This window comes from Lonchura striata, chromosome 8, assembly GCF_046129695.1.
Source record: "Lonchura striata isolate bLonStr1 chromosome 8, bLonStr1.mat, whole genome shotgun sequence".
NCBI lineage: Eukaryota > Metazoa > Chordata > Aves > Passeriformes > Estrildidae > Lonchura > Lonchura striata.
The window spans coordinates 16,124,197-16,134,814 of NC_134610.1; the positions used below are offsets into that span (position 1 = coordinate 16,124,197).

Here is a 10,618-nt window from a genome sequence, read left to right on the forward strand (position 1 = left end):
GGGCGGCGGGGCCGGGCCGGGCCGGGCGGCGGGGCTGGGTGCGGGGCTGGGTGCGGGACCGGGGCTCGGTGCGGAACCGCCGGAGCGGAGCGGAGCCGCGATGCCGCTCAAGGCCGTCATCCTGATCGGGGGCCCGCAGAAGGGTAAGTGCCGCGGCCCGCGGGCTGTCCCGCCGGCGCAGTGCCCGGCCCACCCCGCTCTGCTCCGCAGGGACCCGGTTCCGGCCGCTGTCCTTCGAGGTGCCCAAGCCGCTCTTCCCCGTGGCCGGAGTGCCCATGGTGCAGCACCACATCGAAGCCTGCGCCAAGGTACTAGGGGGGCGGGGGGCTGGGGCCGGGGAGACAAGGGGGAAGTGCCATTCCTTTCCTTTCTGATCCCTCCCCAGGTGCCTGGCATGAAGGAGATCCTGCTGATGGGTTTCTACCAGCCCAACGAGGCCCTCAGCCGCTTTCTCGTATCGGCACAGCAGGAGTTCAAGGTTCCCATCAGGTGGGCAGGAGCTCTCTCACTCCTAGGGCGCACGCAGTGGCACAGCACCTCACCTGCCTGCCCCAGCCTGGCAGCCTCTCAGTCAGCACCATGGCATTGGGCAGGTGTGCTTTGTGGCACTGTGGATGGGCACAGCCTGGTTCCCCCATTAGTTCCACCACTTTTCCTTTGCCTTGACCACTGCCCTGGATGGTTCCTGCTCCAGAGATGCCTCTCTATCACAACTCTAAGCTGCCACAGGCTTCTTCTATGCAAAGCCTGCATGAAACCCATCAGTGAATGACAGGATTATGTCTCTCCAGTCCTTCCCAATCCTTCTGCCGGTTGGTGCCACTAGACATCTGCTTTCCTAAGCCCTCCTTTTTTCCTGCTTGGCTTGTAGGTATCTGCAGGAGTACGCAGCCCTGGGCACGGGTGGTGGCATCTATCACTTCCGAGACCAGATCCTGTCAGGTGGTGCTGAGGCCTTCTTTGTCCTCAACGCAGACGTGTGCTCAGAGTTCCCCTTACAGGAGATGCTGGAGTTTCGGCAGCAGCATGGGGACATGCACAGCTTTGTCATTCTGGGTACCACAGTGAGTGGCAGTGCTGGGGAGCGGCAGAGCTGCAGTGCTTTGCTGTGGGCTTAGAAGCCAGCAGCTCCTGTGGTGGGTGGATCCCAGACTGTGAGGTCCAGGTTTCATGTGCGCTGCCTCCCTGTGCCTACTGCTCCACCATTGCTAACACTGTCCTTGTTCCTTAGGCCAACAGGACACAGGCACTGAATTATGGCTGTATCGTGGCAAATGCGGGCACACAGGAGGTACTGGAGGGCCTTGGGGAGTTGAGTACAGTGTGGGTGGCAGGTGCTGTGTCACCTGCGTGGGTCTGTGGTCCCAGTGTGTCACCGAGGGTGTGGTGCCAGATGGAGGGGCTGCACCCTGGGATTCATGTCTATTCCCTCACCTCCAGGTTCAGCACTATGTGGAGAAGCCTAGCACTTTTGTCAGTGAGATCATTAACTGTGGCATCTACCTCTTCACACCTGCCATCTTCCAGCACATTGGAGAGGTCTTCCAGAGGAACCAACAGGAACTAGCACTGTGAGTGCCTCACTCTGCTCTGCGTCCCTCCCACTCCCCTGCTTCCTGGGGCTGCAGCAGCACGCTCATCCTCCATACTTTCTCTATCTTTTCTCCTCCTCTGCCATCACTCACTTGTTTCCTGGTCCTGCACCAGCTGTCCTTACCTTGGGTAAGTCTCCCTCTGTGTCTGCACTCGCTGCTCTCTGTGCTGGATTGATCCTAGTGGTAATGCATGCTCTCCCTCCCTTCTCCAGGCTGCTGTTTCCTCTGCTCTGCTCCTGGTCAGCTTGAGACTTTCCCTTTCCCTCTTCCTACCCCATTCTCATTCTGCTCTGGACAAGAGGCAGAGCAAGCCTTTTGCCTGGGAATGCTCTCCTCCCCTCTCCAGCTCTTTGCACCAGCCAGCCTGTCACCTCATATCTCTGCCACCACCCAAGTTAAAATCCAGCTGTGCAGGCTCTGGACTGGGGACAGGATCATACACCCACCTGGACTAGGTGGGGCTCTTGCACCATCAGCTTCTGGCTGAGAGCTTATTTTGGCTGTCCCTCTGGGGCTCAGTGGGGCTGTCCCAACCTAGCCTGACAGCTGGCACTCTCCCCACTTTCGGGGAGAAGCGCATGGCTAGGTGGGAATCTGGGATTGTCAGAGTCCCTGAATTTGGGGAGGGTAGGTCTGCTGGGGTCCTTGGCTAAGGCCATGGCTGGGGTGGGTGTCTAACAGGACTCTTGCTTCCAGAGAGGAAAGTTCCAATGGCTGGCAGCGTGCAGAAGTGATCCGGCTAGAGCAGGATGTTTTCACGGCCCTGGCTGGGAGCGGCAAACTGTACGTTTACAAAACTGATGGCTTCTGGAGCCAGATCAAGTCAGCTGGGTAAGTGCTGGAGCTGGTGTAGCAGGAGCATCAAGGGATCTGTACCAGGGATGGGAGTGATTTGTATCATGGCTGGGAGTGCAGGGTGCTCCGGCAGAACCCTGGGGGTGGGTGGGTGGTACTGATTTTGGATCCTCCTCTGCCCTGGTAGTGCCAGAATGACAATAACAATCTTCTGCTTTTCCTCCTCCAGCTCTGCTATCTATGCCAGCCGCCTTTATCTGAACCAGTACAGCAAAAGCCACCCAGAGAGACTGGCCCAGAACAAACCTGGAGGCCCTGTCATCCGAGGTACCGTTCTGACACACAGATGCTTTTGGGGTTGGCTAGGGAGGCAGTGGGACCCACGAGTGGGACCTCCTTTTATCTGAGAGGCAGGTGCTCTGTGGGTTGCCTCCCGTAAATGCTCTGCCTTGTGTTGCAGGGAATGTGTACATCCACCCGACAGCCTCCATCGACAGCACTGCAGTGGTGAGTGCAGGCTGGGGAGCCCTGGGGCATGGCCATGCTCAGGGGTGCCAAGGGCATATTGTCCTTGTCCTCATCACCTGCCTCTGTCCTCACAGCTGGGCCCCAACATCTCCATTGGGGAGGGTGTGACGGTGGGCGCTGGTGTGCGTGTGCGAGAGTCCATCGTCCTGCATGGCGCCTCACTCCATGTAAGTGGGGTTTGCCCGAGGGAGTAGGTGTCCACCCCACCCCTTGCAGGGAAGCAGCAGCACCCTGCATTCCCCTCTCCTTCACCCCAGGACCACACCTGTGTTCTCAATACCATTGTGGGCTGGGACAGCACGATTGGGCGCTGGGCCCGGGTGGAAGGAACGCCCAGCGACCCTAACCCCAACGATCCCTATGCCAAGATCGACAGTGAGACCCTTTTCCGGGATGGGCGCCTCACACCGTCCATCACAATCCTGGGTACGTTGCTGCTGGGTGGAATCACCCTGGGCCTGCTCACCGAGGCAGCTTGTCCCCTCCAGCTGAACCCTTTGCGTTCCCCTCCCAGGCTGCAGTGTCACCATTCCGGCTGAGGTCGTTATTCTCAACTCCATTGTCCTTCCTCACAAGGAGCTGAGCCGAAGCTACAAAAACCAGATTATCCTGTGAGTCATGGGCAGCACCAGCCCCCTGCTCCCTGCTGTGCCCCACAACAAGAGCCTGCACTGAGGCCTCACAGCCTGGGAGGTTCTCAGCACCCCCGGAGGGGTAGGTGCTGGCCGGAAGCCCTGCAAGTGCCTGACTACTGCTCCAGACAGACATTAAAGCTGATGAGCATCAGCCTTGCATGCTGCTTCTCTTGCAGCCCAGGGACCACCCCTGAGCCAGGGTGAAGGCTTTGGGGACAGTAGGTGACTCTGGTACAAGCCTGTGTGCATATGCAGGGAACACTTGCTGCGTACAGGGTCTTGGGTCCAACTTTGTGTGTTTCTCCACCAAAGGGCACTACCAGCACCACCTTGCCACTCCTACCCTGCACTATTTGTTGTCTGCAACTCCCTGGAAGGTCTTGGCCCATCTCCAAGACCTGGTGGCTTTGAATGTGCCTGTCATGTGTAGGCAGCTCACCCCACAGGAGCAGACTGAGGCTCTTGATTTCAGCATGATTGCAACAGCTTGAGCTGGGCTCTTGCCTACTGCTGGGAAAACAGCAGTGCCAGGCTGTCCTAAGGGCACTGGCACACAGCAGACTAGTGGTCTGCTGGCCTACTGGAGAGAGCTGCAGGAACACCCCTTTCCCCAGTACCACCTCTGCCCCCTGGGCTCAGTGCGAGCCAGGAGAGCTGCCAGCCCTACCAAGCCTGTTCTTATCAGGTTGAGACCTGTGCGTGCTGCTTAGACAGGGCTCAGGGTGAGGGCAGCAAGCCCCTGCTACCCTGGTGGGCCAACAGCCTCCTTCACACCAGCATGGCTGGAGTTTGGGGGGGCTCACTGCATATCTCCCCTTGTCACCAGCCACATCCACTGGGCACCAGAACAGTCAACTTACTGTGTGCAAGTGGCAGAGATTTAACACCTCACTTTGTTTCAAAAACCTGATTTCATGGAAGGCAGTTTCCTCCTGAGCCTGGCATAGATGCCTACAGTAACCAATGCTGCCCTTTATCCTTTTACCTCCCTGGTTTTGACCTCTGTGCTAAAGCCCTGCACTTCACCAAGGGCCCCCTCATGCCTCTGATTTGCAGCAAGGCACTGCATTAGGTATTCTCCATCCATCCAGCATCATCCCAGTTCGATGTTTTCGGAGTAAATCCTTGCTCCTAGCCCTGTGCCTTCCTGTGCCAGTTCTCCTGTGGTCCTGGGCAGGGATTAGCTGTTCCCTAGCCTTAAGCACATTAAACTCCTTCAGTTTTGTCTCTGCCTTGGATGTGTTAATTTCCTTGCCCTCTGGTGTACACTCCTGCACTGGGGAAAACTGAGCCAAAGTACTTGCTTTCGGGATTACACATGAATTTTCTCTCATGTGCCCCATCTGGTCTGGCTTTTAGTAGGGACAAAGGTTTATTGGCTGCTTGATGTGGCACAGGGGGCAGTTCTTATCTCTGTTGTGTAATGCCTCTTTTTCCCTAAACTCCCTCTGCACTGGTTGCCCCTTCTGCAGAGGTATCTGGGGGACAAGCCCTGGCTGGGACATTGCTCCATTACAGCATGATCCTGCTTCCCCCTCTTGGAGGGAAAGAGCTGTACATTCAGCCCTGCTTGGGCTTTGTGCACTTCTAGCACTGCCTGAGCTGGAGGGGAGGAAGGAGTTAAAAAGGCCTCCACTGAGGTGCCAGGAAGTCTGGAAACACTTTAAGGTTGTCCTGCCCTGAGCAGCAACAGCTCCAATTACTTGAGGCCAACATCTGGGCTCAGAGAGGGGCCTCCCATATCCGGGGCTGCAGAGCAGAAGAAAAGGGCTTCAGCTCGGGTGGGACGGGGCTGTGCCTGCCCTCCCAAAGCAGAGGTTCTGTGGAGCATTGCTCAGCTCTTGTCTGCTGCACAGCCACGCTCCAGTGAGCCCCAACCCCTGACAGCAGCAGGGCAGGATAGACAGCAGCCACAGCCAGGTGTGTTTTGCTGCAAACTTTTAATACAAACCCGATTCAAAGTACAAGCACTAGTATAGTGTCCCTGCCACCACAGCTGGACAGAGCCAGCTCTGCTCCCAGTCCCCAGGGAGGCACCCCAGGGAAGCAGAGCAGAGCTTTGAGCTCGGCACAGTCACCCCACAGGCAGCTGCCTGGTCCTGCAGCCTTTGCTGCTCCTCCAGTGCCAGCTCGGTGTCCCGAGGGAGCCACTGCTGCAGGCTACACAGGAGAAGGGAAGAACCGGCCCACCTTCCTCGGGGTTGGCCCCTGCCTGCGTGGGGAGAGATGAGTCAGGGGTACAAAGCGAGCTCCCCCGGGCCCCCACCCACGCCCGACAGCACTCACGAGGGCCGGGTGGCCGTGCCCACGCAGCTCCTCAGGGTGCTGGGGAGGCAGCAGGTACCGGCTGGGCTCAGCTGGCCTGGCTTGGGCTCCGGAGAGGCAATGGGCTGGAAGAAGGGTTCTGCAGGACAGATGGGGGACAGCTATCTCACCCCAGCCATGGACAACCAGGACCCTTCAAAGAAGCCGAAGGCCATGGCGGGTGGGGGCTGGGGCTCCTGTGCTCACCACATTCATGCCCCAGGGCTGGCACTGGCACCAGGTTCTCCTGCTCTGTCTCCACAAAGCCTTTCCAGAAGCTGGGTGGCAGTGAAAGGAGACGAGCCACCACCTGGGCAGAGAGAGGTGTAGGATGGGGACACTGGCAGTGCCCAGGGTACACCCCACACCTCAGGGACCCCTCACCTTGCACTGCCGAGGTGTGTCCTCCATGATGGCCAGTGGTGTGGGGTTGGCTGAGCTGTATCCCACCAGCGTAGGGCCAAACACACGGGACAGGTTGAGCACATCCATCTTGCAGTCAGGGCTGTGTGACACCCTGCAAGTGGGGGACAGAGGGCGTGAGCATGCTGCCCAGCCCAGGGGCTCCTCATCCACATCTTCCCCACTCTAGGGCACAAAGCCTGGGTGAGAGGCAGAGAGATGGGGGATGGGGACAGACCCCTGCCAGGATGAGCCACTCACCTGAGCAGGTGCAGCATGAGGAAGGCCAGGGTATCCCTGTTGGCTGGGGGCAGCTTGCTCACCACATGGCGCAGGGCTGTGTCACTGGCAGCATTATCGGGGATGTCTGTGGCAGTGCCAGGGAGCAGTGTTAGGGGAGAAGCAGTCCCTTCCCCCTCCCTCACCTCGGGACCCCCTGCTCACCAGCAGCCCTCAGGAAGGCAGGGTGGAGGCTGAAGGTGACCAGTGGCTCCTTGAGTCCCCGCAGAAAATCCTTGAGCACCCCACACACCACATGGATGTCAGACACGCTGCTGAGGGCGGGCAGCGTGCCCCCAGCCCGCAGCAGCTTCCGCTTCCACTCCCGCACCAGCTGCTCCGCGCCTGGCACCCGGTACAGCCCTGTCTGGGGCACAGGGAAGAGGGTTCAGCCCCTGGGAACCACAGCACTGCCACCTTCCCCATCCTGGCCCCTACCTCTGTCAAGCCTCGTGTCTCCACCTCGGTAACACACTGCACCACCAGTGTTGGCACCAGGGGTGGCGTGGACGGCGCGAAGTCAGCCAGCACACCCTGGGGAGAACAATGCCAACGCTGTGCCCACCACCCAGCCCTGTAGCCAGGGCAGAGGCTCAGCATTCTAGGGCAGTAGCCCTGAAGCCTCATGAGGACATGGGGAGCACTGCCGTGCCCCCCTCACCTCATGGGGCCAGGCGTGGTGGCGAGGCCTGGGTGTGCAGAGGCTGGGGCACTGCTCCCGACACTTGGTGTGTAGCAGCAGCTGGCACTGGCAGCACTTGATGGCAGTCTTCCCAAAGCGGATGCGGGAGCCACACACACGACATGGCTCAGGGCGGATCACCTGGAGAGGGGGAACAGGATCAGGGGCTCCCCTTCTTGCAGATACCCAGTAACACTCCTTTATCTTCTCCCAGCCAAGTCCCACTGTCTCCATCCATTGCCCTTGCAGGCAGAGCTAAGGGGGTGGGGAATGAAGGACAGCCTTGCCCCCACCACATAACTCTCTCCCCTGCCCACCTCCCCAGAGAGAGGTTGGGTCACGCACCGTTTTGGAGGTGAACTTGTGCTGGACTGGTGGGAGACTCCGTGGAGGTGAGGGGAAGGGGGCTGGTGCTGGCTGTCCCACTGAGCTGCCCTCAGTGTGGCTCTCCTGCCCCGCAGCAGGGCGGCCCAGATCTTCACTGGTGCCCCAAACCGTGGTCAGCTCTGCAGAGGGAGGAGGCCGTGGAGGGAGACCTGAAAGGCAAGCTACTCCATCTACCAGTTAGGATGTGAGGAGGCTTTCCCCCTCCCAGGGAGTCTCTGCACGAGCCAGTGGCATTTGGCATGTCCAGAGGGCCCCAGTACCTCCACAGTGGGGACAAGAATTCTCCAAGAGATCCCCTCCTTCCCCCGTGACAGCAGCACCTGGTCCCATACCACCCATCAAACCCCTTCTCAGCCCTTCCTGTGACCTGCATGTGTGGAGACACGATGTCCCTGGCGAGAACGGCGTTGAGGCACCAGAACAGCAGGCGGGAGGCTGTCAGCAGGGACCTCAGCAGGAGGGGGCATAGAGGGGACACTCATCTGTCAAAGTAGGAGGCCAATAAGATATGTGACTGCAGCCCCACAGCTCTCCAACATCTCCCAAATGACCTCTGGTCCACCTGATCCCCATCCCTGTGGTCCTGCACAGCCAGGGATGCTGCCACCATGGGTACGGGGGGATGTAGGCTTCAGGGCAGTGGTCCAGAATAGCCAGGGATGCTGTCCCTACTGGGACCAAGGTGATACAGGCTGAAGGACACAGGCACCCAGAGGAGATAGCTGAGCACTATGCCCACAGCATCCACAGGACTGATGGCTGCAGCATTGCCTTCTGGCACTGGGAAAGCCCATGCACCTCATCCCTGCCCAGGGCATGCTGGGGTCTCTACTCACAGCATTATGGGGTACCACAGAAGAACGGTGCCGCTTTGCCATCACCACAGGGCCAACCTGGGGGGCCAGGGACACACGCTGGAAACAGAAGACATCATGAAGAGCAGGAAGAGACACCACCCCTCCCCGACATTTCCCCACTCCCCAGAGTACCCAAGCCAAGTGGCCTCAGCCCAACAAAAAGTCCCAGTCTCACCCTACTCCCCAAGCACTTCAGGCCCCACACCAGGCATCATGGGGATTCAGGCTTCCCCACCAGGTCAGAGCCAGTCCTGAGGCTGGGGGAAGCCAGGTCAGGCCTGCAATGCAGAGGTGTGAGCAGAGCAGGGTGCGGGATGCCCGCACACGGTGATGAATTATTGAGGAGCCCAGCTGGGCTACGGTGGAGCATAATGGAGTTTCTATTGATCGTGGGAGGTTTGCCGAGAGACGATGCTCCCAGCACAGCATCAGTAAATTAAATTCCCTGCCAGGCTCCTTGCAGCCTCCTGTACTAGGATGGAGAAGTATCTGGGTGTCCTCACCTTGCATGGCACAGGGCCAGCATCCCAGCCTGGGATGCACACTGGGACCTGGGTGGGCAGAGGGACCCAAAGGGCACATTGAAGAAGTGTGATCAGAGCTGGGGGATCCTCACCCACACAGAGGCACAGACACCACCTCAACACCAGCCCCCAAAACTGCCACATCCCAGCATTTCCTCGTACCTGCCTATCCAGAGCTTTGCGCTTCAGGGTCCGCACCGCCGTCATATCAACATCCTGAAAGGCAGCAGGGAGTCTGAGGCTGCATCAGGCCAGGGGCATCCCCAACATTCATCTCCAGCTCTGACAGCAACCCACCCCTAACCATGGATATACAAAGGGGCTGTGCCACTGCAGAAGTGAGAGCAAAAGTGCCCTTCACTATTGGGGTAAACTCTGAGACTCACAGCTGAACACTTCTTACCACATCGTCCTCAGTGCGGTCATAGCTGATATCCGAGTGGGACAGCAGGGACTGGCACGACTCGTCCACTGCAGATGACCTGCAGAATGAGCTCAGCTGGAGCAATTGCCTCCTCAGCCTACTTGGGCAGCTACTCCTGGGAGCCCACAGCTGATGCCTCTGCAGAGCTCAGGCACCTGCTTGCCCAGCCAGCCCCTCAAGCCCAGTGGTGATGAGGGGAAGAGGGGCACAGCCGACCCCAGGGCTGCCCGAGGGGTTGGGGTGAGGACCACCACCCCTGCTCACCTCCTGATGGGTGCCAAGGCTGCCCCAAGGTGCCGGCCAGCCAGGGCACTGAGAACAGAGCACTGCTCCCTGCTCAGTGCCTCGTTGCCCCATGGTTCCCGCATCAGCAACTCAAGGACCAGCTGAAGTTTTCGCTCCTGCAAATGAAACACGGTGGCGGTGAGCAGTTGGAGGGCCCCACAGTCAGCCCCACAGGGTACCCCTGCGGCCAGCCCCCTGACCTGCTTCTCCAGCTCAGCCTCTGCCCGGTGCCGCTTCTTCATCTCCACCTCCACTTGGTTTCGGGCGTGCTTGAGCTTCACCTCCAGCGCTGCCCGCTCGGCCTCCACACGGGCCAGCTGCTCGCGGGCACGACGCCCATCCTGCTCCAGCCGGCAGCATCTCTGCCGCGTCGCCTCAAAGCACCGAGCGATCCGGATGCAGTCTGGGGACAACAGCAGCGGGCGGTCAGCCGGGACGGGGGGCCAGCCCCCAGCTTTCCCAGACCACGCCGGCGGCAGAGACGAGGCTGCCGGTGTGCCCCGGGCCGAAGGGTTACACACACCCACCTTCCTCCACGCTGCCGCCGAGCTCCAGGAGCTGCAGCCCCTGCTCCAGCTGGGCCAGGAGCCGCCCGCAACGCTGCCGCAGCATCCCGCCGCCCGGGACGGGGCCGGGTCCTCGCAGCCCGGCACCCGCTTTCCACGTATCCACCCGCAGCTCCTGCCCCACGCTTTCCTCCGACCGCCGGGACACTCCGTGGAGCCTCGGGACGGCGCAGGCGAGGGGGCGAGAGGCCCTCCCGGCCGGCCTATGTGGGCCGGGGGCCGGGGTGGAGCCCGTCCCGGCCCCGCCTCCGCCTCCCGCCGCCGCCGGGGTCCCACCCGCCGCCCGGGCGGCTGCCGGTGCGGTGCAGCATTCCCGGGATCTTAGGGCGTGGGATGCCCCGGGGTACGGGTGGCA

General features: G+C 60.3%; 2 protein-coding genes across 2 annotated transcripts; one reads left to right on the plus strand and one right to left on the minus strand.

Annotated features, from left to right (window-relative positions):
* Window positions 1–30: 30 nt before the first annotated feature.
* On the plus strand, window positions 31–4,785 carry GMPPA (GDP-mannose pyrophosphorylase A). The gene is made up of 12 exons (XM_021526331.3): window positions 31–143; window positions 211–308; window positions 386–489; window positions 872–1,064; window positions 1,232–1,291; window positions 1,441–1,571; window positions 2,292–2,426; window positions 2,620–2,717; window positions 2,851–2,897; window positions 2,993–3,085; window positions 3,176–3,344; window positions 3,433–4,785. Exons 1-12 carry the CDS (start codon window positions 101–103, stop codon window positions 3,531–3,533), a joined length of 1,272 nt encoding a protein of 423 aa, XP_021382006.2. The 5' UTR covers window positions 31–100; the 3' UTR covers window positions 3,534–4,785.
* A 691-nt stretch (window positions 4,786–5,476) lies between these two features.
* LOC110468389 (rac GTPase-activating protein 1) lies at window positions 5,477–10,309 on the minus strand. The gene is made up of 16 exons (XM_031505320.2): window positions 10,225–10,309; window positions 9,898–10,100; window positions 9,677–9,813; window positions 9,392–9,470; window positions 9,151–9,204; window positions 8,444–8,521; window positions 7,975–8,089; window positions 7,566–7,756; window positions 7,200–7,361; window positions 6,977–7,072; window positions 6,704–6,905; window positions 6,521–6,626; window positions 6,242–6,374; window positions 6,065–6,167; window positions 5,840–5,957; window positions 5,477–5,765 (listed from the first exon to the last, which is right to left on the minus strand). Exons 1-16 carry the CDS (start codon window positions 10,307–10,309, stop codon window positions 5,714–5,716), a joined length of 1,914 nt encoding a protein of 637 aa, XP_031361180.2. The 3' UTR covers window positions 5,477–5,713.
* Window positions 10,310–10,618: the final 309 nt, after the last annotated feature.

Coding starts and splice junctions, on each gene's coding strand:
- GMPPA (XM_021526331.3), top strand. CDS start 101: ATGCCGCTCAAGGCCGTCATCCTGATCGGGGGCCCGCAGAAGG. Junction 1,065..1,231: donor TTGTCATTCTGGGTACCACA/GTGAGTGGCAGT, acceptor CTTGTTCCTTAG/GCCAACAGGACACAGGCACT. Junction 2,718..2,850: donor TGGAGGCCCTGTCATCCGAG/GTACCGTTCTGA, acceptor CTTGTGTTGCAG/GGAATGTGTACATCCACCCG.
- LOC110468389 (XM_031505320.2), bottom strand. CDS start 10,309: ATGCTGCGGCAGCGTTGCGGGCGGCTCCTGGCCCAGCTGGAGCAGGGG. Junction 9,471..9,676: donor GCCTTGGCACCCATCAGGAG/GTGAGCAGGGGT, acceptor CTCATTCTGCAG/GTCATCTGCAGTGGACGAGT. Junction 6,906..6,976: donor AGACACGAGGCTTGACAGAG/GTAGGGGCCAGG, acceptor CCTGTGCCCCAG/ACAGGGCTGTACCGGGTGCC.